The 27,412-nt window shown below is 35.2% G+C and overlaps 2 protein-coding genes across 6 annotated transcripts in view; one reads left to right on the plus strand and one right to left on the minus strand.

Moving 5' to 3' along the window:
* The window catches only part of LOC127869083 (sperm-tail PG-rich repeat-containing protein 2-like), a 130,278-nt gene extending 119,210 nt beyond the window's left edge, over positions 1-11,068 (minus strand). Inside the window, exons 1-6 of one of the 3 annotated variants that reach the window (XM_052411375.1) lie at positions 10,935-11,068; positions 5,700-5,852; positions 5,279-5,400; positions 3,768-3,917; positions 3,129-3,293; positions 1,677-1,916 (exon numbers count right to left, since the gene is read on the minus strand). In XM_052411375.1, coding sequence (XP_052267335.1) covers positions 1,677-1,916; positions 3,129-3,293; positions 3,768-3,917; positions 5,279-5,400; positions 5,700-5,811 — 789 coding nt within the window. In that variant the 5' untranslated portion in view covers positions 5,812-5,852; positions 10,935-11,068. Of the gene's footprint in view, positions 1-1,676; positions 1,917-3,128; positions 3,294-3,767; positions 3,918-5,278; positions 5,401-5,699; positions 5,853-10,755; positions 10,886-10,930 lie in introns of those variants that run through there. The other 2 variants (XM_052411374.1, XM_052411376.1) reach the window with 2 other exon arrangements.
* The window catches only part of LOC127869090 (short-chain dehydrogenase/reductase family 42E member 1-like), a 68,264-nt gene continuing 51,860 nt past the window's right edge, over positions 11,009-27,412 (plus strand). For 2 of the 3 annotated variants that reach the window (XM_052411408.1, XM_052411406.1), the window contains exons 1-4: positions 11,009-11,155; positions 16,140-16,358; positions 20,927-21,022; positions 25,792-25,849. In XM_052411408.1, coding sequence (XP_052267368.1) covers positions 16,140-16,358; positions 20,927-21,022; positions 25,792-25,849 — 373 coding nt within the window. In that variant the 5' untranslated portion in view covers positions 11,009-11,155. The other variant, XM_052411407.1, reaches the window with a different exon arrangement.

Genomic DNA, 27,412 nt, shown 5'->3' on the forward strand with positions numbered 1-27,412 from the left:
CCCTGTAACTGGGATATTAAACATCTGTTTGCACTTAGCGCAGTATGCATCCACTGCACATTGACAAATTTTCGTCACATGTAGCCATTTACAGCCTGATTGGAGAGAAGCAAGTGTGGGATTAGTTTTTTTATCTCCATAAAATCCAGGGTCCTGGGCAGGATTCAAACGAGGGACCTTCCGATCCCTAGACCAGTATCCTACCACTAGACCGCTGTCCCCACATTGTATAACTCTTTCTCACTCAGATGCAAAGTGACAATGGCTATGTGCAAACAGCATAAAACTAGAACAGCCTGTGAGTAACTCATGTTTTATGCTGTTTGCTGGTCATCAGTATCTCAGGGTTGGAAATGAAGCCTTTAAAATTTGAAAGGTCGTTAATTGAATTTAATTTTCGGAGGGACTACAAAGGCATGAAAATACGTATCTAAGTGGTAAAGGGCTAAACGTGACCTGCTTATTGACAATGAACTTAAAATACCTTTTCATTCACTCATTGAAAAAAAATGAATGCAATGTGTTCTTAATGAGCCTACGGACAAAAATAGGTTCATGAGAGAACGCTAATGATTGCACACTGACATGTCTAAAAGATTTATAATGAAATTGGTGCCATCATCATTAAAAAGTTATAAACAGAAATTACCTGCAAAGAATTTATGTTAGCTGTATGCATGTTTTAGTTTGTTGGGGGTGGGGGATAGGGTCTTGTTAAGTGTTTTCTTATCATGTTATTTTTTACCTTTGTCGATCAAACTCCCTATCTGAGCAAAAAAATTCAATTTTCTCTTAGAGAACAAAGAGAATAAACATGACCTGCTAATTGAAAATGACTATTAAAAAGCTCATGTGTGATTGCACTGACAAGTTTTTCGACATTTATTCATATTTCTACAGAGAAATATGATTATCCTGTAGTCTGAGTGTAGAATAGAATAATTTCAAAATGCCAGATTTTTTAAATTAAGTAATTTTCCATTTGTAAGTGGCTTGTTTCAAATGAAATAGATTTACAAGCAAACTCAATAAGATTTGTGTCTGTATAATAAAAATACACATAAAGCTGAACATAAAGTTTGACCATATTGTCCTTATTATGACTTAGACTTTAATCAAGTGATCATTGATAGCATATGTCTTTTAAATAGCTTAACAGAACATTGTACAGATACTTATTCATTCCATTAAGATTTTATGTATCATTTGCAAGCATAACCAACAATTGGCCTGTGAATGGAAAAGGGCATTTTTTTAATGCCATAAAATAACCAAGGCAAAGATTAGTACATAGTTAGTTTAAACCTATTTATTTTAGCTCGATTGCATCGAAAGCCTCAGGCTTATTGAAACGCTCTCAAGTCGTTTCCTGGGCCTAGAACCAGTACTTGGTGTCTATGGGGGAGATCTAAAGAACGCTCCCAGGGTGGGGATTGAACCAGTGACCTCCCGGTCGCTAGGCGGACACCATATCCATTACACCAAGGCAATGTTTAGTACATAGTTACATACATGGGGGATATTTTCTGATTATTTCAGCAATCATGAAGGATTTTCTATCTTCTTAAATTTGCAAAATGTAAACGTAAATTGGATCAAGTTTTATTCCCTCATCCAAATATATCAAACTACAGCAAAAACAAGCCCAAAATAACAGTAAAAACCAGAAAGTTTACCTTTTTTTCCACTTCTTTCGTGATAGCTTCATGGTAACGGGGAATGTTTGTCTCATATTTTGGATGTTCTTCCCGGACTGCATTCAGGTTTTCTGGGCGAAATTGGACCTCCACGTATGGCTCGTATTCGCCCGGTCCAGGACCCGGTTTGCCCACAAAGTCGCTCCTCTTGGATGTATATTTGCCGAAATGGACGCCTTTGTAGGTCTTGGAAGTTTTGGTTTCATTTGGTTTAGTATCCTGAATTGAGATATACAATGTCATTTTGGTAAGATCGCTTTATTAAAAACAGAAATTGTCTCCAAAACTTTTAATTATATCATCAGTAGCAGACAAAGCAATCAATAATTAGATCTGTACCAGCAAGAAAAATGAAATAAAAGGCTATAAAAAAATCTTTTACACTTAATGGAAAACACAAAATTTATAAAACAAACATCCCTTATATAATAAGTATTGATTTCTTAACATATTAATCAATTATTACGCGTAGTTATGCTAATCAAATGATACATGTCATTCACTTTTTTCATTTGTGTTTTCTGATGGTATATAAGAGGCGAATCCAGGGCAAACAGTGAAAACTGTCCTTAACTTGAAACACAAAAATATTTTTTTATCCCTACATGTTTCTTGATGATCTTTATTAATTTTACATAGAACACATTTTTTACAGAATACAATTAATAAACAAGATATGTGTTTGTCAGAAACACTATGTCCCCTTTTGCTCCCCTTTTAAGCTATATATTTGACCTTTGACCTTGAAGGATGACCTTGACCTTTCACTACTCAAAATGTGCAGCTCCATGAGATACACATGCTATCAAGTTGCTATCTTCAATATTGCAAAAGTTATGTTAAAGTTGGAGCAAACAAACACACAAACAAACCAACAGACAGGGCAAAAACAATATTTCTCCCACTATAGTGGTGGGGGACATAACAAACGAATTGGTAATTGTCATATATTCAAATTCTTGGTCAATGTAAGCATAGTAAATGCAAAATACTGAATACACATACAGAAGTATAAAATGTTGAGAACCCACCAATCATAAATATTGGGCAGAAAAAAACAACAAATGGAGCATATGAATCACTGAGTATAGAGTGCTAGTGTCTACAAATTCTTATCCTTGCAATTGCTCTAATTAAGAAATATGCATAAGTCTAAAATGTACATCATAATCCCAAAATACATGATTTACGCAGTAACTAAGAACAATGGCTTTTGTTTATAGTGACAATACTCCAATATTTGTTGTTTTATGTTTGTTTCTTGACTGAATTTCGTTATAATCACAAATGGCATCCCATTAAAACTCCAAATATAATGTAACATCACACCAACAGAGCTCTGCCAAAATTGTTGTTGTCTTTTTTTTAATAAGTTGTTGTTTTAAAATAACATAAACCAAACACCCCTAAAAAGACGTCCCCAACACGTACATGTGTCACGCCATAGAACGCCGGTCCCAGGCTCACATCCCTGTCAGGCGGATCCTGCTTCTTGAGGGTACCGTCCTCACATTCCTCATAGCCATACGCCTGCCCAGGGGTGGGGATGGACGGGGCGTCGGGCTTGCGGTGGAACTTGAGCTGACTTGTCACGAGCTATGAGGGGGAATTAATGAGAGGGCTTTTAGCCAGTTTCGGTAGAATACTGATTGTCCTTCCTGAGTGATCATAAAAGGAAATTTATAAATGTGTTCATGATTTGCCCATATACTACTAGAACCAATATTTTTATATTTTTCATTAGCAATTGTGTTTGTTTAGGTTTTCATTTGTTTGTAACATAGTCTCTTTATTAATTGAATTATAATGTCGAAATAATGATGACATTTCACAATTTTCCACAGTGGATCTGTTTTTATCAAATCACTTTTGGTGAAACATTCTGATTTAATAATACAAACACTTTATAATTCCTAAAAGACATTTTTTTAAAGTTTTCACCCATTTACTTTAGTAAGTGGCCACAAAAAAATCTAATTCACCAAAATAACTGGACAGTGATAAAAATAAAAATAATAAATTTAATGCGGAGCAGAACAGAAAAAAACTCAACTATTTTGCAGTACTAACCCCTAATGTTTTGCTTTTCTCAGGCATGCCGGGGGCTGAGCGTGTCTGTCTGAACTCTGTGTACTTGTCGACATTGTACGCTCCGGGGCCAGGGTTCTCCACAACTTGCTCTACAAACCGCCTTGACTTGTTCGCAAGCGTCTTTCCACCCTAACAAACAAGCAAACTCAGGTTTTTAATGAGCAGTGTTCTGAGAAAACTGGGTTTAATGCATGTGCGTAAAGTGTCGTCCCAGATTAGCCTGTGCAGTCCGCACAGGCTAATAAGGGACGACACTTTCCGCCTAAATTGGATTTTTGCTAATAAGAAACTTCATTTAAACGAAAAATGTCATAAGAGCGTAAAGTGTCGTCCCTGATAAGCCTGTGCGGACTGCACAGGCTAATCTGGGACGACACTTTACGCACATGCATTATGCCCAGTTTTCTCAGAACACGGCTCATATGAGCCTATGCAGAGCAAACAGGCTACTCTGGGACAATAATTTTGGCTGTTATGGTATTTTTGGTTTAATGTTAGTCTTTTTTTCTTAGAAAAAAATGAAGTTTAGGCGGAAAGTGTTGTCCCTGATTAGCCTGTGCGGACTTCAGAGGCTAATCTGGGATGACACTTTACACAAATGCATTAAACCCTGTTTTCTCAGAAGGAGATTCTAATGTATGTGGCAAGATGTCTATTGTTGATTGAAGTTGTGATTTTTTTTCAGTTTCTTTTTGTCCTAATATCCTTCAAAAAGAACTAAGGCTTTTAAAATTAACATTGTGAGATTGCAAAATTGTTTTTCCATTTTCACTCTGTTAAAGTTCAATAAATTTTTACACTTGCAATATTAAAATATAACAGCTTAATAAACTGATAAATATATTCATTTCTTCTTTTATATTTGCATGTTGTTGTTGGTGGGTTCATTACAGTAATCTCAAAGTCTATTAAAATAAAAATCAACAAAAGGGAGGCAAATGTTTACAATTACAAAAGAAGCAAATTTAAAAAGTTAACTACCTTACACCAGGTGATATTCTTAAATGTTTCTTTATTTATTATTTTCCCAATATTGTTTCCACATTTACAATCATCACGAATATTGAGATAAAATTCTTGTATTTTTTATTCCTTTAATACGCTTCTTTTTATGGAATATGGATTACATTTGGGTAATTCTTTACAATATTTTTAATTTATTGCTATGGTCACAAAGAAAAAAAGCAAATGTGTCCAATGCATTTATATGTACCATTATTGTACCAATTTAGCCTTGTTTGGGGGAAAACTGGGCTTAAAGCATGTGCTTAAAGTGTTGTCCCAGATAAGCCTGTGTGGTTGGCACAGGCTAATAAGGGACAACACTTTCCGCCTTCACTGGAATTTCCTTTAAAAGAGAATTCTTTTAAACAAAAAAATATCATAAAAGTTGAAAGTGTAATTACTGATTAGCCTCATCGGACTGCGCAGGCTAATCTGGGATGACACTTTACACACATGCATTTGGTTCAGAATGAGGCTCAATGTACCTTTATCTGATCTTGAGCAAACGCAGGGTCATAATGACCTGGCCCAGGCGCAGCCACAACCTGATCACTAATGTTGAGAAACGTCTCTCGGCTGGTCATTGACAAGAATGGGGCATAGCCGTCTGGTAAAACAAAAAAAAAATCAACATTTAATGGATGTACACCATTTCTTTATAGGATGAATGAGAACATGTTTTTTTCTTTAATCAGGTGTCACAGTTTAAGTGGAAAGGAATGAATAATTCTGAATGAACAGGAAACACCTCTTTTATAAGAAATCACTTCTATCAACTTTATCTGCATAATTTAAACACTTTTTATCTGCAAAACTTAATACCCGTACCAGGGAAATGTTACAAAGAATCAGGAGGAGTGAGTGTTAAACCTTTTACCCATTCAAGTACTTATCCCTAAAGCTCACCAGCTTTGAATCTGGCTTTGGTTGGAATGTCCGCATCATATGAGCCTGGTCCGACATTGGGGGCGGTGCTGCCATATGGCTTCACCAAATCTCTAGGTGCTCGGTCATACATAGTGTCTGATTTTTGTTTTTATTTGCTTTTGTTGATGGATTCTGAAAATGCAAGAACAACGAAGTATAACACAAAGTATCTAAAGCATCAACTGACTCTGGATTTTGTGGGTTACAAAACTGTTCACAAAACATACCAAATCTTATAACTAAAGACATTTTGGGGGCTGGTTTATCAATAAAAAGATGTCAGTTTTAAGCAGTTCATGCATTCATATATATGCAAAGCTTGCAATAGTTAGCTTTCTTGAGGTCTAATTTGTGCCGACATTTCCCCAATGTCCCCTGCTAAAAAGGTACATTACTCTATAATAAGTTTTAAATTCCACTCTTTATGTTTGATTCTCATTTAAAGACACATAAACAATTTATAATACAAACATATATCTTTATTTTGAAAAACAGATGCTGAATTTATTTATTTTTTAAATCAGAGAAAGCCTGTAAAAATGAGGTTACAGTGATGTTGATGTGTTGAGTGATCATCAATAACATCAATACAATTATCAAACTATTGTAGCAAGTGGTGTTATTGCTAGACGAAAGCTAGACAAAATGCGTAATTTTGGGTAATGTAAGAATTTGGACCTTAATCTCCTAAAGAGGCATACGGACATTTGCCCCTTCGGACATCTGCCCCTTCATTAAACCAGGACTAAACGGACATCTGCCCCTTCACTCAGATTCTCAAGGTGGACATCTGCCCCTTCGAACATCTGCCCCTTCATTAAACCAGGACTAAATGGACATCTGCCCCTTCACACAAATTCTTAAGGTGGACATCTGCCCCTTCACTCAGATTCTAAAGGTGGACATCTGCCCCTTCACTCAAATTCTCAAGGTGGACATTTGCCCCTTCACTCAAATTCTCAAGGTGGACATTTGCCCCTTCACTCCATTTCTCAAGGTGGACATTTGCCCCTTCACTCCATTTCTCAAGGTGGACATTTGCCCCTTCTCAATGTCCTACGTTCTCATAAAGAAGGTCCATGTCAAAGTCAAAATGAGGTCATGTGATGTGGATGTGTTTAGAGTGTTTTTAAAGACCTCATCCATACCAGTATCAAATCTTTGTAGGAAGAATATTTATATAAGACAATATAATGTCATTTGGGTTAACCTCATATGGACTTCCAGAATGATGGTAAGATGTACAAAAAGCTTACAACCAATTGCTCAATGTCTCCCAGCAACTGCAGACGCTGGGGACATAAAAAGAAGACCCAATTCTGACAAACATTTTTATAGTGTGTTTGTGAATATGCCAGCAATTTTCTTTCAAACCAGGTCTATACATAATCTAATTAAGCATTTGTAGCATTTTCAGGGCCCAAACATCTTTCCCAAAACACTTTGTAGCTAGTTTTAGGTACATATTACAGGAAAATATAACATGCTGAATTTGTGTTTCCTTTGTCAGTTTTTTAATAAAAATAATCCAAGAATGGCAAGCTCTAAAGTAAACTTCAACACAGTAGTTTGGAGGTACTTAAGGAACATTCATTTGTGTCTAGAAACCATCTTCATATAGCAGATAATTTAAAAGACAAACATATTTGAAACAACAAAAACAACACCACTGTTGGCAATTGTTGTTTATCCGCAGTAAAAAGCTTCAACAGCACTTATATTAAAATTAACAGAAATAAATAAAGATCTGACATACCATTCCAAGTAACAATCAATAACGTATATAACTATTTTAATATATGGAATATAAGAAATCAAATAAAACAAGGGACAAAATTGTCACAAAACCGGGTTTTCATTGTGAAAAAAAAATCTGATAAAGGGAGAAAACTCAAACTGAACTTTTGAAATGAACAAACAAAATTAACCCCCTTTGTAAGTTTTTTTTTTTTTGTAAATCTATTTTTAGTCGTGGCGACCTTGACATTGGAGATATTGACGTGATTCTTTTGTGCGACACACCGTCCCATGATGGTGAACAAATGTGCCAAATGATTTTAAAATCTCACAATGAATGACATAGTTATGGCCAGGACAAGCTCATTTATGGCCATTTTTGACCTTTGAACTCAAAGTGTGACCTTGACCTTGGAGATATCGACGTAATTTTTTCGCGCGACACACCGTCCAATGATGGTGAACAAATGTGCCAAATGATTTTAAAATCTGACAATGAACGACATAGTTATGGCCCGGACAAGCTTGTTCCGCCAGCCCGCCAGCCAGCCAGCCAGCCCGCCTGCATTCGCCAATCTAATAACCAGTTTTTTCCTTCAGAAAACCTGGTTAATAAATACCTCAGTTATGAAAATTCAAATATTATTAGAGTCTGAGTTTAAAGACATTTAATTACCAAAAAGCGATTCATACAGGCAGCAAGAGAATTTTTCTGACAGATTTGACAAGTGGGTCACGCAGGTTTGTTTATAAACACAATCTAATGAAATACTGATATTAAATCTGACCTGCGAGACTTCCCGGTTTGACTATACACTGATATCGGGTACACTAGTATAGTCTTCGAAATTAGCACACGCCTGATTGCCTGTGGCGAGTAAATTTACTGCCGGGCACATACAAAAATTCACGTTTATACGACAGACCAGCTCATTCCTATATACCCCCCTAAACTTTGTTTGCAGGGGTAAAATTAAAGTACATGAAAAAACCAAACTTCATGAGCATAGTACTGTCCAAAATTCCAGGTCTACTCAAGATGTGTCCAAGTCCAAGGCTGCCAGGTGTCTCATTCAGTTGAAGAAAGCTGACTATGAAAAATTAGCTATCAAATTTGGAACAGCTCATTATATTACCAATTGTAATAAGTCTTTTAGGGACTTTGTTGACATTTGCAAACTTGACAAGGCAAAGGGATTGGACATACGAGAGTCCTTTGTCAATGACAAGGGAGCAGAGGTTCTCTTGTCAAACATTGCCCATGTCACTCTGCAGCCAGTTGTTATATTCTTGGTTAAAAAAGTTCGGGCATGTAAAAAATGTGTTAGGCATGTATGGCCCGACTGGCATGTAACTTTTCAAAGCTAATTACGAAGACTGCTAGTAGGATATCATTCACAGTAAACTTTTTTTGCCCAATTAGAAAAAGAACTGGTACCAAACTTTTTAGGAAAAATTTGCCTGAAAAATCCTGATATTGGGAATATTTGTGTCATAAATTCTTAGGATCGGGAATAATGGGTCTTTTAAAGGGATCTTTTCACGCTTTGGTAAATTGACAAAATTGAAAAAAGTTGTTTCAGATTCGTAAGTTTTCGTTTTAGTTATGATATTTGTGAGGAAACAGTAATACTGAACATTAACCATGCTCTAATATAGCCATTATATGCATCTTTTGACGATTTTAAAACCTAAAAATTATAAAGCGTTGCAACGCGAAACGATTGAATAATTTGGAGAGTTCTGTTTTTGTCGTTAAATTTTGTGAAACTACGAAGATTGCTTATATAAGGTATAAAATATGTCAAGCATATGTACTCGGCGGAATAGCTCAGTAGGCTAAAGCGTATTTACTTCAGGACTCTGGCAGGACTCCAGGGGTCACTGGTTCGAAACCTGCTCCGGGCTATGTTTTTTTCCTTTTTTTAATTTTTTTCTTGATTTTTTACTGGAGCTTTTACGATCCAATGTTTACATTTATCATACATGCCATAATTTTTGAGACCAATTCCTGGACATTGAGTTAAATTGTCCGGGACTTTTGCCGATTTTCCGGGACATGTATAAAATGTAGCGATATTTAAAGACATATGCATTTTTGGTACGTTTTTTTTTGTTTCGCATCGTTAATTGCAAAAGTTCGAAAGCCTATCCGAAATACACTTGATCTATTAACGTCAAATTAAACATTTCTACTTCCGTTACTAGATACAAGCCACGTGTTTTCAGTGTAAGCGTTCTAAACATAGATGGTGACGTCACTGCGTTATTGTTATTAAGACCGGTGTGTGTAACGCGTAGTTGTTGATACGCCTTTATTCATTTATAACATTTATATAATAAAAAAATACAACAATACAGTACCGTTAGATCGTCAACTCAAATCAATTCACAATAGTTTTTTTAACGTTATGTTTACTGGGGGTTTAGAACAAGACAATAATAAACCGTGTGAGGATGACGTTTTTATATGCTTTCTTTTTTACTCAACTTCTTTGTCGGTTAAACGTGCGAACATAAACTGCTTTTAATTTTTTACTCAGCGATATTGGACTTAAGATGTGTGAACAACTATCCTTTGCCCTTACGCAGCGGGAAATAATGACGTAGTAGATTAAAGTCAATTTACAACCACATTAAACAATGCCGCCTTTTTTGTTTGACCGCGAACGTCAGACAACCGATATAATAACAGGACCCTGTTAATTGATCGATTTTGACACGTAGCGTAGTCTGCCTATTTGAGTAGGCATTGTCATGGAGACGCTGCAGATATACACAGATTCGAGGTGCAGTTAAGCTTAAGATAAGGTACATGTATTTATGGATTTTGTAAATTCCGGGACATTTGACAGATTTCCGGGACAGCGGGACAAGTTCTTCATTTCCGGGACTGTCCCGGACAATCTGGGACGTATGGCATGCATGCATTTACCAATATAAAGCATTTAATGAATAAGTTAAAAAAAATGCCAAAATCTGTGAAAAGGCCCCTTTAAATTGCTTAGTATTACTTGGTATTGATTGCACAAACCAATGTAAATATTCATTTACGTGCATTTTGGATATACATTATCAGTTTCAAGCCTATTAACAATAATGAACACTATGTTTGTAAACAATCCTTAAACGTCATTGAAATGATATCGGCTCCCATAACTGAAAATGTCGCTTTTTATATTTTCTGAAATAGAGCAAAACAAATCTAGTCAGATCAATACATCCTGTTCACTTAAGTTCCTTTAACTACTGGAATACATTTGTTGGACATGAAACATGTGCATCTAAGTAAGGTAACCTCATATGTGACACTTCCACTCCAGTTCCACACTCAATTTGGCAATACAGAACCACATAATTGAAGATGCCTTACAGTATTCGAAAAAGTAATCGCCTTAAAATTTACATAAAACTACATTCGAGTGTAATTCATAATTATTACGCGTCCAATATACACTAATTTGATTACTTACTTACAAATTTGTAATTATTTAGCCGAAAAGCTTGGTCGTTGCCATGGTTCAAAATGGCGGATAAACACGATGAGAACGGTTTATGCTACGTTAATTCTGTTCTCAACTTTTGTCGATTTAAAGTTTTCTTTTACATAAATCGACAAAAGTCGAGAACAGAATTTAGATGTCATCTATTTTGATATGTGCACACAAATAAGATGAAGATTTTACTTTCATTTAAAAGTAAACAATTTTTTTATTGATGTCGCAACTGTGTAAGGTTAAAATGTAGTAAACCAACAACAACAACACAACCTTTGATTGTTTAATGTTTTATGTAACTTTTTACATGAGCCAAATAAAGAAAACAGTTAAACTCAATATTTAAAGTAAGTCTTATTTAAGGTAACACAAACAAAGTTTATGATGTACATCACGTGTTGTTTTCAAAGATTACTGTTCTCTTCTTTTTTAACTCCAATATCTCTGTATCTGTATCTGTTCAAATACATAGAAGGACCACTTCTTGTATATTTCTACGGGGAGGAGTCTTCAGAAACGATATGGGAGGGCTTGTTTAAAGCCCTCGACTGTCTGCATGCGCACCACAATATTGTCCAGGTGGTTCCACGACACAAGTGTTTCCACAAAAAAGAGTTTTTAAACTGGTTTGTTTGAGCACTGAGAGTTATTTGTGATATGTCGGTCTAAAATGTTCGACGATGTATAGTCGGAGTAAGTTTTTACTTTGACAGTTCTTCGTTGAGGATTCGATGTCAGGTATTCATCTGGGTCCACTGCCGGCACCATACCCGATCTTGTAGAGCATCACCAAACGATTATAGACGCGCCGGTCTTGAAGAGAATTCAGTTTTAAAGTGTTGAGCATATTTGTAACACATCCTTCTTCCCTGGATTTGTAGTTATTCATTATAACGAGCACCAAGACGCTTAATTTTTTCGATTTTGTCAATATCCTTTTTGAGAAAGGGGTCCCATATGATTGAACCATATTCAAGTTGAGATCGAACCAATGCCATGAAAGCTGTTTTACGACATTCTTGGGGACAGTGTTTTAAATTCCGTCTAAGAAACCCGAGCGTTGAGTTCGCCTTTTTGCAAATGTTTGTTATATGATTCGACCAAGTTAAGTCATTTGATATGAGTAATCAGAGGTATGGATTAGAATCTACATGTTTCAATATTGTTTTTTCCAACTCTTAGAAGTACGAACTTTTACTTTTCACACTTAGGATGTAACACTTTTTTGCATTAAATTTCATACCCCAGGTTGATGCCCAAACTTCTAGTGCGGCTAAATATTCTTGTAATTTTACATGATCCAAGATGTAACGTATTTGACGGTATATTAAACAATCATCCGCAAAAAGCCTAACCTGTGATTTTACACTGAGTGGCAAGTGGTTGATATGACATAAAAACATAAACGGACCGAGTAAAGTCCCCTGTGGGACGCCCGAATCAAGGTGTATGCTTCTAAAGAGCTCACCTTTAACTACCAGGCTTCCTGAAAAGGCCGGACCGCCGGTCTTGTCCGGCAAAATTCTTTATGGTCCGGCGAAATTTCTAATATAGGCAGTCCTTGTGACAGGCCAAAAAAATTGTGACTAAATATCGAAAAGTCTAATACTTACCAAAATAATGAAAACACACCATTAGAATCCCTCTTTTGGATTTCGAGCCTTTTTGTCATTAAGAACACTAACGCGTCTTTAGTTTATAAGAGTCCTCTCCCTTTGTTGTTTTTTTTTCAAAAACGTCAATTTTATTAGTCCGACATATTACCACCTATCTAATTACAAACGTTGTAACAAAAACTACACATGAATAAATATTGTTGCTAAAGTTTCAATGGCGCTAGACAAGGCCAGAAAAGGAAGCTAAGCAATGAGGAAAAAAAACAAAATCGAAAGAATATGAAGCAAAACAAGTAAAAGAACTTTTCAAAGTAGTGGAAGTCAGACAGAAATTGGCTGCATTATGACGAGTCACAATCAATATGTTTTGTGACATATGTTGAAACGATCCAATACGGTGCAAGTCTACCAATCAATGCATAGTCATGTTATGTTATTTTGTTTTGAGTCTGAATATAATTTTAAGCTGTTGTCCATCATACACTCTAATCACAAGAACACGCAAACGTTTTGTTTTACTTTATTGAGTGTACTTGTACACAGGCTGCACATTGCAATAAATATGAGTTAAACTTTACTTAATTCTTCAATTATAAACTTACGCTGTTTTGAATTTTTGTCCGGACAGGCAAACTTTTCCATCAGCCTGTCCGGTTGACAGGCACTATTTGGGACTTTTCAGGAAGCCTGAACTACAACTTTCATAGATCTGTCTTTAAGAAAGGATGACAACCAGGACAGCAAGTGACCTTTAACTCCATAGTGTGACATTTTTTGTAATAGACGATCATGCGGCACAGTATCGAACGCCTTGCTAAAATCCAAAATTGCAATATCAACTTTTTGTTTCTTTTCAAAAGATGTCAGTAGACATGTAGATCATGCATGGTTATTAATAATTGTGTCTCTGTAGAATAGCCAGATCTGAATCCATAATTTAAATTTGTCAGTACGCTATATTTATCAAAATGTTTTAAAAGGTGGCTACATATAATATGTTCAAGAATCTTGCTTGTTACTGATGTAAGGCTTACTGGTCGGTAGTTCTCAGCTGAATGCTTGTCTCCATTCTTAAATACAGGCGCCACATTCGCGTCTCTCCAATCCTGAGGTAGTTTACCGGTGTTTAACGAATACTGAAAGATTTCACTCAAGCCCGTCGACAGTTCATTTGCACAAGTTTTTAAAACAATGTTCGGGATGCTATCAGGACCACAAGCTTTAAACACATTTATATTTAAAAGTTGTTTCAATACACCTTTGGAGTTAATTTGAAGATGAGGTATCGTCCGAAAAGGTTGAGAATTAAGGTGTTCTTGTACCGAGGTACCATTGTCTATTGTAAACACAGATTGAAATTGCGTCAGTAAAATTTCTGCTTTTTCTTTGGCATCAGATAATAAGTTACCTTTTTTTTCAACGGTGCCACTCCGATGTTATCCTGTTTCTTAGATTTTATATAGTTCCAAAAGAGTTATGCTTTTAATACCATTTTTTAAAATATACCACAATTCTTCAATGTTAGTAACACCACTAACTTTGTCAATAATATTGTCTGAAATACACTGGCAATCTTCCTTGATGGCATTCCAATCAGCTTTATTGTATGTAAAAACTTTCCTAGGTTTAGAGTTAATAAAATGCGGTTTAATGTCTGAATCTATCACTACCACGTCGTGATCAGAGATACCACGGTCGTTTGTAGTACTTTTAATTAATGACGGATTTGTTGTAAATGTTAAATCAAGTAAGTTTCCTTGGCGAGTTGGATCAAAATGTATCTGAGTTAAGTTATTTTCACTCATGATGTCAATTAAGTGTTGATGGATAGTTCTATCTTGAATGTCCCCAGTACACACGGTAAGGGTGGTCCAATCTATGTCAGGACAATTAAAATCTCCTGATAAAATAAGTTCTTTCGGTTTGCTGTCATTAAGGCGTTCTAACGATGATTTAAGATTATCTAGGTCAGCCATCGATTTTTTCGGCATATGAAAAGTTCTGATATAAAGAGTTTTTCTCGACTTCAAAGAAATCTTAACTAGTTCAATTTCAAAGTCTGTTATAAATTCAAAACATTCGACTGACGTTAAATTGGATCGGATAGCAACAAAAACGCCTCCACCGCGCATGCCACGGTAATTTCTATAAATAGTGTACTCTTCAGGAAAAATTTCCGATGATTTAATTGCGTTTGGCGAAGTTTTTCCCGGTTTCACGCCATGTAGCCAAGATTCAGTGCCACAATAACATCTGGTTTTATATAACTTGTTGCAATTTTAAATTCTGGTGTTTTGTCACGAATAGATTTGTCATAAAGAGATTCATTAATGTCTGATTTCCTAGATTTCTTCCTCGAAGAAACGTGTGAAGAAGTTTTTCTACTATTTGTAATACTACTAGAGTTGTGCCCCGGTCAAAGACTTCAGATTGTATCGAATGGACTGTAAAATTAAGCCCGGATAGTGGTTCAAAAGAATTTGAAAGTTGAAGTTCACTTTTAAATGTAAAACTGTCACAGTTCAGGTTATCACATTTACAACATTTCCAAACAACACTTGATCTTTCCAAGTCTTTAAGGTCAGTAGTACACATAGATAAACAAGACTGGTGGTACCAAATACTACAATTGTCACACGCTAATCACTCCTGGGACCAAGTAACAGGCATATCACACATTGCACAAGGCCATATAGATACATTTCTAGCTGGGCCAGGGTTTTGTTCTATGTCGCCGGACAAAAGTAAAATAGCAATCAGTAGACCACTCCTTTTTTCTGAAAATGCTCTGGGTTTCTGGTGAAAATTTTTCATAGACCTGAATATACATGTTACACTTATTGTTCCGGATTCATACAATTGTTGTTTTGATCTGTTGTTCACACAGTAGAATACGAAAACCAAACAAAGAATTGTTGACCACGTGTAGGATGCCATGACAGTGATTTTTTTTGCTCAAATTTACAGCCGAATTTCGGCTGCTTCCCAATCGCAAAAATACACGTTTTTTCCCAAAATTCTGACCAAAATTTCCCAAAAAAAGCCCAACTTCCAAAAAAAAAAAAAAAAAAAAAAAATTTTTTTTTTTTTTTTTTTAGAAAGAAGTCTCATATAACTTAATTATGATTTCTTAAATCTAGGTCTCAACCTTATTTTTTAAACATCTTACAAAATATATAACTTGAATTATTTAGTCATTTTTGTCCATATATCATTCCCAAACTTGCCACTTTTATTGATTAAAGAAAAAAAAACAATTTGACCAGACTCCTTTTCTAGAAAACTCCCTGAACATGCACTTAAAAACAATATCACTTCTGTTACTTATAATCCTATTTATAATGCTTAATTTTTCCCAATTTCATGGTTTATCGCGCTATTTTTCCCAATTTCACGGTTTATCGCGCTAATTTTCCCAATTCAAATGGCACAGGCTGTAACAAATTAAAGCAAAAAAAATCACTGCATGATGGAATATCAAATGTTTTATATGTCGTTTATTTTTTAATAAAATGTAAAAATTGTTTAAGAACAACATGAGCAATTATATTAATTCTTTATTTCCACAGATGGTCAAGAAAGATGCAAACACGGATGGCAGCCAGAAAGGTACGAGGATCAAGGTTTCTGACCCAAAAGATCAACAGGAAGTGCATCTAGTGACTGGGGGTGGTGGGTTCGCGGGCAGTTGGTTGGGACGAAGACTGGCGGACCAAGGTCACCTGGTCAGACTTATTGATGTCTGCGCTCCTGTGTCAGCACTGAAAGAAGGCATGGAGTTTAATCAGGTACAGTTTAACACATGCATGATGTCTTTCATACAGTAAATGAAACACCCCCTCGCTGATGCGGACTCAAACTGTGACAGAATAATAATATTAAATAATATTTCATGCAAAGAAGTAAGATATCAGATAATCTGAATGAGATTTAATTAAGTGTTCATTGTTTTTGGGTGCCTGTGTAATTGAGACTTATTCAAACTTGCCTTAAAGATAAAAAAAAAGATGAATATGCTATATTGTCAATTTATAATCATATTAACATATTTATTAAGTGCTATCTACTGTGTCTAACAATAATGATAATAATAATAATAACACTACGAATAATTATTATTACTGCTATGGAAGTATCAATGTTCATACTAAAAATATCAACATTTTTTAACAAAAATGTGCATGTGAATAAATAGAATAGGCTTTCTCTCTAAAATGAATCACCAACTTTTTAAACACCTTATTCTAATTCCAAATCATTTCTGCATTGCAAATTAACTTTTTAACATCCTTTTTCTGCTTTGAAAATCATGCCGAATTAATATTGACATGTACAATATCACTTCATCCTCATTGGAAAGCATGGGACATATTGATTGCCAAATAAAAACCTTAAAGTGCATCCATGGAACATTTAGATCTTTACTTTTTGCATAAAAACAGTTAAGTGCATAATAGTAACAATTAATGAAGCATCCACTTGATCCAATAATTGGCCTTTTATAAGTTAATTTTGTCTGTGACATGATGTTCTAGTTTATACTCTTTTAATACCTGGATTTGAATGAGTCTCTGCTGCTAATTATTTAAAGGGACCTTTTCACAGATTTTGGCCACATTACAGAAAGAAAAAAAAGTAACCCTCAACTGGGCTCAAACCACTGACCCCTGGAGTAAAGGTTTTAACTACTCAGCCATCCGTGCTCATACAAGTAGTGATATATTTTATACTTTATATAAGCAATCCCTGCAGTGTCACAACATTTTACAGACACAAACAGAACTCTCCAAAATATTCAATCGTTTCGCATTGCATACGCTTTACAAATTTCAGGTTTTTAAATCGTCAAAAGATGCATAATATGGATATTTTAAAGCATGGTAAATGTTCAGTATTACTGTTTCCTCACAAATATCATAACTACAACGAAAATTTGCGAATCTGAAACAATTTTTTAAATTTTGTCAATTACCAAAACGTGAAAAGGTCCCTTATCCCTTTCCCACTCAGAGGCAAAGTGAAAATTGCTATGTGCAAACAGCATAAAACCAAAACAGCCAGCGAGTAACTAGCAGTCTGTTCAGGTTTTATGCTGTTTGCGCTCATCAGTATCTAAGGTTTGGGGATGAAGCCTTAAAACTTGAATCTAGTAGGAAAGGTCTTAAATTAAATATTAATTTCTAAGGGACTACAAATGCATGAAAATACGTATCTAAGTGGTAAAGTCTTGTGGTGAAAAGACGTTGTTATATGTGGCATGCACTATAGAAGCACTATAGAAGCCGAATACTTCAAACTGATACATGGTATTGTTTAGTAGGTCGCTGTTAATTGTAAGTTTTAAAAGGAAAAGACTGCGTCAGTCAATATATTTTTTTGCCTATGGCAGAGAAACACCACTTTTTAACCACATCTTCATCATTAATATTGTTATTGTTTTGACATTGAAAACAGGAGTTGTGCAACTAAATTTGAAACCAATATGTCCGGTTTTAGCAATTGCTTATGTATGGATTGTCTATAACTGGTACGGCATTAAGCATGGTGATTGAAAATTATTTATGTACAATACCAATGGCTTTTTTACATAACATTAGAGAAAATTGTATTTATCTTGAATATCATATTAATTTGAGATTCAATTGCCAATTGAGATTTTTGCATAGCTTCACTATGGTTTGAAACAATTTCGAACACAGATGTACTGCAAGGCAATATTCTTGCACTGAAAACACGTTGGTAGAATTGCATGTATATTCCAAATATAATTGTATCTTTTTCAATTGTTGATTATTCCAAAATTAAACAATATTTGTCATGGTTTTCTTTATTTTAATTTTAATTTTAATTGTTTGTATGATTATAATGAAAACCTTCATTTTTGAATCTATGAAAATTCTCATCTTTGTGAGCCCGTTTAAAATGTATTGATGTATGATGGGAACATTGCCGTGTTAGGGAGGGGTTAGACGGGTCTCATCCAGGAGAATGATGTCCGCTCATCCAGTTTAAATTTGATCTATAGAAACTTTGTTTGTAATGTTTGTGAGCACAATTTCACAGCCATTGTTCATAAATTGCCTGATGGCTTGAACTTTTTTTGCATTATGGTCCTTAAATTATTAAAAAATTACCTAAGTAAGCTTGCCAGCTCCCCAATCATCATCAAACTTGGTTGTCTCTGTGGGCATAATATCTAGGCCTATTTCAATTACCAGATTGAATGAAGTACTTAAGAGTTATAGCCCTTGAATTAATAAAAAATGGTCAATTTAACCTTGTCCCCTCTCTAATTTAAATAGTTTTAATCAGATCATCATGAAACTTAGTGATGATGTTTGAGGTACATGTATTTAACCAACCATATTGTTTGAAGTACGCGTTCTACTGAATTATCATCAGCCAAAGTGCATGAAGCTCTTCGAAATTATTGCCCTTAAATTGTAAAAAATTTGGCCAAATTTAAATTAATTTTGTCTTCCTTAAACTCCACTAGGTTTAATCATATCATCACCAAGTTTGGTAGGCATACAATCTTGGCCAAGATACATGTAGATAACCAGCCAGATCACCTGAAGCAATTCTGAACTAGAAATGGCGCGGCAGAGGCCCACGCGTATCCCCACGCCGCATGTTTGACACAGGGGCGCCCCAGGGTTGGTCATGGGGCCATGTATAGTTGAGATTGACCGTATTGTCATAAGAGATGTTCAGTATAAATTTGAAGTAATTCAATGTACAAATGAAGAAGTTAATGTAAAATAACCTAAAAAATGAGTGAAAATCTATACCCTAATTTCTCCTCCTCATCCTGCTCTCCTAACAAATCTAATAATGAATCAACTTCACTGTAGTCAATTATGTACATGTCATCCTAATTGGAATGACTTATGAGATGACTGAACATGCTCTCTTTATAGCCAATCTTCTTGCTTCTGTTTTGGAAAAGTTATGTTTTGAGGTTAAATGGTTGACTAAATATTAGCGTCTCAGAAATTTTCTATCGCCATCTTGTACACAACAATGAATATGTTGAATTTCATGTCTGTCTTTGATGTGCCTGTTCAAAGTCCATCTTGCTTTAAATTGTTTCTCACATTTTTCCCACACACATTGACAAATTTTCAGTAATGAGTCTAAAATTGTAATTGCACAAATTGAAAGGTTCAGCCCTTTTATAGATTCTTGAGGCTATATTCCATGAGTTTCTCATGCTTTTTATGCTTGACTGCATTCTATCTCTTCTCTCATATACAGGTGTCCCTTTGCGCCAATATTTTATAATCCCTTGTATAAACATTAGATTGAGCTTAACCATTTCACAGATGAGTTAACACAAACAATTGAATACTTAATACATCTCTGCGCCACTACTGTGTAACTCTATGCGCCACTTTGATTTTTTTTAATGTCATTTGGCAGGTTATTTACTTACCTCCCTTTAAAGCTTATTACTTTCCTTGGATTTGTTTTTTTGACCTTTGACCTTGAAGGATGACCTTGACCTTAACCTTTAACCACTCAAAATGTGCAGCTCCATGAGATACACATGCATGCCAAATATCAAGTTGCTATCATCAATATTGCAAAAGTTATGGCCAATGCACCATACGGGGGGCATAAAAATATCTCTGAAAATCTCTGACCCGGCCCCGCCCCATAACTTTTGACCCAGGGGTCAGATCAAAATTCCGTCACTATCACCGTCGCACATATGCTCATAGCTACCATGTATGTAAGTTTCAAGGTTCTAGTGCTAATAGTGTAGGAGGAGCAGGTGGCCAGGACGGACGGACGGACAGATGCACATCAATACAATATCCCCACTTTTTCTCCGAAAAACGTTGGGATAATAATGCCCCTTGAATTATTCAAAATTGTCCAAATATTTTACCAGCAATAATATTATAATTAAACTTGATCAATATAACCAAGACCTTTTATTTGGCGTAGTTTGTGAAAAGTTGGTAGGCTTGTTTTGATCTGTGAACATGTCCCTTTAAAATAATATAAAGTTAAAAGTGCATAATTTGCATTGATTATCATCAAAAGTAATGCCTAACATTTTTACCGTTTTAAAACAGGAATATGATAACATGTAAGTAACTTAATATATCATTAAGTGGACCACAAAATATAAAAAAATGTCCCTGTTCTTAGGATACCGGCAACTTTCCCATATCTTGGATGGACAGCCCAGGACTAGATTTTCATATAATAATGTTTAGTGTTTCTTTCCTTAGGGATAATTTTAGTTATATAGAATGAGGATCAAAAATGAAACAGAAAGGGACATTAATTTTAGATAATTATGCTGCTGTTGCTGATGATGATAATAATGTTTTGTGTCTTGAAGTGTGACCTGACTGACCGTGATGCTGTTGTGAAACTCCTTCGTGGCGTTGACTGTGTCTACCACTTGGCATCTTATGGCATGTCGGGACGCGAGCAGGTGCGATACACACTTTTCTAGATTCTAGAAGTAGTTTATAACTTGTTGTCCATTTACTTAACTCAAAATAATGTTTAATCCCCCAATTATATGCTTTAAATGTTCTATTCTAATGTGGTTTTCAAGTTTTATTTATTATGCCCCCCTTCGAAGAAGAGGGGGTATATTGCTTTGCTCATGTCGGTCGGTCTGTCGGTCGGTCTGTCGGTCGGTCCGTCCACCAGGTGGTTGTCAGATGATAACTCAAGAATGCTTGGGCCTAGGATCATGAAACTTCATAGGTACATTGATCATGACTCGCAGATGACCCCTATTGATTTTGAGGTCACTAGGTCAAAGGTCAAGGTCACGGTGACCAGAAATAGTAAAATGGTTTTTGAATGATAACTCAAGAACGCATACGCCTAGGATCATGAAACTTCATGGGTAGATTGATCATGACTTGCAGATGACCCCTATTGATTTTGAGGTCACTAGGTCAAAGGTCAAGGTCACGGTGACCCGAAATAGTAAAGTGGTTTCCGGATGATAACTCAAGAACGCATACGCCTAGGATCATGAAACTTCATGGGTTTATTGATCATGACTCACAGATGAACCCTATTGATTTTGAGGTCACTAGGTCAAAGGTCAATGTCACGGTGACCTGAAATAGTAAAATGGTTTTCGGATGATAACTCAAGAACGCATACGCCTAGGATCATGAAACTTCATAGGTAGATAGATCATGACTTGCAGATGACCCCTATTGATTTTGAGGTCACAAGGTCAAATGTCAAGGTCACGGTGACCCGAAATAGTAAAATGATTTTCGGATGATAACTCAAGAACGCTTTTGCCTAGGATATTGACACTTCATAGGTACATTGATCGTGACTCGCAGATGACCCCTATTGAATTTCAGGTCACTAGGTCAAAGGTCAAGGTCACAGTGACAAAAATCGTATTCACACAATGGCTGCCACTACAACGGAAAGCCCATATGGGGGGCATGCATGTTTTACAAACAGCCCTTGTTGGTGTTTGTATTATGTTTTGGTCATTTACCTAATTGTATAGCAATTGGTCACTGGCCGAAAATGGTGGTGGTGATGACCTGCTGATAAAACAGTGTTTTAAATTTATTATGCTCCCCGAAATAAAATTTCGGCGGAGCATATAGTTTGTCCTTCCTTCCTTCTTCTTTCCGTCACAGTTTTGGTACCGTTTCTCATAGCGCCTTCAATACTTTACCAATCTCTTTCATATTTGACATGTAGGTACATGTACCTTGCATGGACATCTACCTTTTGATGACGTTTGAGGTCTCTGGGGTCAAGGTCAACGAGGCTATAATAGATTTTTTCCGTCACACTTTTTGTTATCATTTCTCACAGCGCCTTCAATACTTTACCGATCTCTTACATATTTGGCATGTATCTTGCATGGACCTCTACCTTTTGATGAGGTTTGAGGTCACTGGTATCAAGGTCAAGGTCACCGAGGCTAATAATATATTTTGCCTTCACACTTTTGTTACAGTTTCTCATAGCACCTTCAATTCTTTACCGATCTCTTTCATATTTGGCATGCAGGTACCTTGCATAAACCTCTACCTTTTGATGAGGTTTGAGGTCACTGGGGTCAAGGTCACCGAGGCTAATAATAGATTTATTTAGGTGGTTATTAACACAAAGATTGACAAAGCGCATCATCGGGGAGCATCCATCAGTTTCACTGCTATTCTTGTTTATTTATGATGTTGGAGTTTTACTTTTTACTGACAAATTTATTTTTTAACGGTGTCATTAAGCTTAAAGGTCCACTGCAAATATACTGTTGTTAGTCCCCTACCGGTGAAACCGGAGGGGACTTTTAATATGGTTTGCACTCTGTGTGTCTGTGAGTCTGTCAGTCTGTCACACTTTTCTGGATCTTGCTATAACTTTAAAAGTTCTTCATATTTTAATGCTCCTCGCAATAAAATTTCGGCAAAGCATATAGTTGCCAGTTTGTCCTTCCTTACTTCCTAACTTCCTTCCGTCACACTTTTGCTACCGTTTCTCATAGCCCCTTCAATACTTTACCAATCGCTTTCATACATGACATGTAGGTACCTTGCATGGAACTCTATCTTTTGATGAGGTTTGAGGTCACTGGGGTCAAAGTCACAGAGGCTAATAATAGACTTCCTTCCGTCACACTTTTGCTACCGTTTCTCATAGCGCCTTCAATACTTTACCAATCGCTTTCATATTTGGCATGTAGGTACCTTGCATGGACCTCAACCTTTTGATGAGGTTTGAGGTCACTGGGGTCAAGGTCACCGAGGATAATAAAAGACTTCCTTCCGTCACACTTTTGCTACCGTTTCTCATAGCGCCTTCAATACTTTACCAATCGCTTTCATATTTGGCATGTAGGTACCTTGCATGGACCTCTACCTTTTGATGAGGTTTGAGGTCACTGGGGTCAAGGTCAAGGTCACCGACGCTAATAATAGACTTCCTTCCATAACACTGCATGGACCTCTACCTTTTGATGACGCTTGATGTCATTTGTGGTCAAGGTCAAGGTCAGCGAGGCAAATAATAGGTTTTTTAGGTGGTTATTAACACATAGATTGACAAAGCGCATCATCGGGGAGCATCCATCGTTTTCAACGATACTTGCTTTTCATGAAACTGAAACATGGACAGATGGCAATATGGAGATTGTGCATGTCATTTCATTTTGTTCCTACGTCAAGAATTCTATGCTATGGCAACAAGTAGACTAGAAATATTGCTGAAAATGGTGGAGTTTCAACCGGTAGGGGACTTTTATTGCTTGTCAATTGTCTTGTTTGCTTTATTCAACATTGCAGAAATTTTCCATTATAGACATCTTACTGACCAAAACATACGCAACATATAAAAATTGTTCAAATAAGCAAAGAATTGTAATTATTGAGTGTTTTTTTAATCACCTCTCCAAATGTTGAATAAGGTAGTTTTCGTGTCTGTCTGTATTGCTACCAAATATTGTCAAAATGTCCTGTAAATACTTCTTTATAACCAGAATACATGTTGTTGTATTATTCATGAAAAAATACACACACAAAAAGTTTCATATTGTGCAAAATGCTTGCTAAACAAAACTTGTAACTGTAAACACATGTTGATGATATGCTATCAAGGCACCAGTATTCAGCATATCCATGCATTTAAAATACTTTCGGAAAACCCACATTAAATGCAACATAATAAATCAAACATGTTTAAATCCTTATAATACAGTATTCATTATACAAACAGTTTACACCATGAAAAATGTAAAATCATCTTTAATTACAATAATCTTTTTAAGGCAGATTTTTATATATTTTATTGCAGGATATTTAGCTTAACAAAATGAATATCCAACAACTCCATGGTTCAATATGTATTATAAAACCCAACGTACATATCCAAATAATAAGACGTAATCTAGTATATCAACCTCATATTTATAGGAGTACACATTGCTCTAATTTACGTCATTTATTTGAAAGTAATTAAACCACTATCACCTTGTGACACAGAAAAGCTTTCAGAGAACCATCTCTGACGTAAAAATCTTTGATGTCACTGACCTAGGAGGTAGAAGTTATTGACCTCTGACATGATTTGACTTCTAAAAGTCAGAAGTCAGTGACTGCGTAGGGAAGTCAATAACTCAGGCAGCTGAGTCGTTAGCTTTTCTGTCCTATCGAACTTGCTTTTTATACTGGCCTCCCTGTATCTACTAATGGATTGAACCAAACCACTGCAGTAATGTAGCCATTTAGGGCAGCTTAAGGTACATTGAGCTACAGAGCCATTTAAGGTGGTTATTATAAAAAGGAGCAGTTTACTTGTTAGCTTTTCTGTCCTATCGAACTTACTTTTTATACTGGCCTCCCTTTATCTACTAATGGATTGAACCAAACAACTGCAGTAATGTAGCCATGTAGGGCAGTTAAAGGTACATTCAGTCACAGAGCCATTTAAGGTGGTTAAAGGAGCAGTTTACTTGTTTAGTTGGTGTATAAAGGGATTAAATTTCTGGAACATAGAATTTTAAACACAATTTGTGTCTTTACTGAATTGTTTTTCTTTATGATTTTTATTGTATTCATGTCTGTTATTATTCAGATGTTATTTATCATACAATAGAACTACATTTATTATATTTTATCAATTTAAACAATTTTTTCATTAAAAAAAAATCAACAGACATTGTGCAGGGCTTTTATTTGATTCTTATTTTGACCCTTGGACTCTTTGATGTTTAGAAATATCTATTTGACTCAACAATTTAACACTGAAAGGTTCAAAATAATAATAAACTAAGAAAAAAATAAGCCTGTCCATCAGAAATGTGCACTGGCAGGCCAGTTTTGACTCTAAAATATTCAAATATAAAAAAGGCCTGTTGTTTCATGTCAAATATCCTTAGCTGAAAAGTGCAATCCTTATTTACATTTGAAATATGGTCATGATTCAAGGCAAACATTGTTGAAAGGCATTTTGTACTGAGTTTATTTTGTTGGGGATATTCTTTTATATTTAAGTTTTAAACATAATTCAAATTGTGTTTATCAATTGATTACACTTTTCTCCAATTTAAAGTAAATTGATGCTAACTCTCTTACCTGTACTCATTTTTTTATAATGTGTGTCTTCGATATTGATAGAGCATTAAGTCAGTATGCCCCTGTAAGCTGAAATGCCCTAAATATAGTTGTAATCAGTATTAAACGAGTGCTTACAACTAACTGTCTTTTTCAGTTGAATCGGAAAAGAATTGAAGCAGTCAATGTTGGAGGGACCAAAAATGTGATACAAGGTAAGTTCTTCATAAATAATGATGGCTTATAGGTATATTTGCAAATTAAATCTTGCGAATTTGTTATTATAAAATAAACACATGAATTTTATCAATCAGGGTTAATCCATGAGATTTGACTAAGGTTCATGGGATTTTTAACAATTTGAGATGTATTACAAGCAGTGAATAATGACAAATCTCCAAACTTTGTCAGAGTTTAGAATTGGTACTTGATTGGTATGTATGTATGTTGTGACACACTGTATTTTAAAGCTCCATAAACACTCAAAATCAACAAATATTTCGTAAAATATTTTGTAAAATGAAGTTAAAACATAAAAAAACAGTTTTCCTTATTAGGGTTATGCTTGTTTTTATTTTTCTTATGACAATATAATTATTATGGGGTAAATTTATACATTTTTTTCTTTATTTTAACTAAATCTATTTATTTTAGATTTATATAAAGCCTAAGGCTGATTGAGTCGGTTTTGTGATAATTTTTTTTATTAATTTATTTGAGATTTTTTGTAATGAAATCTAAATTTTAGATTTATATAAAGCCTAAGGCTGATTGAGTCGATTTTGTGAGAATTTTTTTTATTAATTTATTTGAGATTTTTTGTAATGAAAGCCTATTGAGTTGGTTTTCTGGAAAGAATTTGTGTTAATATTAGTTTAAAGCGATTTATTTGAGATTTTTAGTTTTCTGAAGCTTACCGAGTCAGTCTTATGGGAAGAATAATTACATGGTCTCTTAAGAGAGGATCTTGAAATTTCTTCAACTGAGTTTCAAACCTGATTCTATCTGATAGCTACAGTTTGTGTATACTAATAAGGACACCATCCTTAGTGCCCTCTATTTGCTACTTAACCATGAACTTGAAATTTTCCTGAAAACTGCAGACCCTTCCTATTATTATTTTTGTTAGGATGGAGCACTTTCCAGTTAATTAACCCTTCACCACTTAGATACGTATTTTCACGCATTTGTAGTCTTTTAGAAAGTTATATTTAATTTAAGACCTTTCTTACTAGATTCAAGTTTTAAAGGCTTCATTTCAAACCTTTAGATTCTGATGAGCAGCAAACAGCCTGTGAGTAATAGCAGTATTTTCAGGTTTAATGCTGTTTGGAAAGCCATTTTCACTTTGCTTCTTATGGAGGTTTTCTTGATCAATTTTGCCTAAGAAAGACAACTCTTGTATCTGTTTGCAAACTCTTTGTGAGTGTTATCATAGCATTGATTATGCTAATGATCAAAGTGATGTCATCGACTAATAAGAATGGCTAGACTTTCCTGATGAAAAGTGTTTTAGTACAAAATTGAGTTACATAGAAAGTCTTTTGTGATAAAAGTTTCCTAAAATTTAAAACAGTTATGTCAGTGTTCATTGATATTGTATTATGTTGTCAAAGTGTTGTTTAAGAAACATGAATTTTGATTATGTACTTCAATTGAAGAAAACAAGCATACACTGTCGCTGAAATCAGATTGAACAGCTTTATTTACTTTACATAAGACTGCCTTGCTATACATTCACAGTTTTGTTGGTTTATTGTAATAATGGGTTACATAAT

The sequence above is a fragment of the Dreissena polymorpha genome, chromosome 2 (genome assembly GCF_020536995.1).
Source record: "Dreissena polymorpha isolate Duluth1 chromosome 2, UMN_Dpol_1.0, whole genome shotgun sequence".
In the NCBI taxonomy this organism is placed as follows: Eukaryota; Metazoa; Mollusca; class Bivalvia; order Myida; family Dreissenidae; genus Dreissena; species Dreissena polymorpha.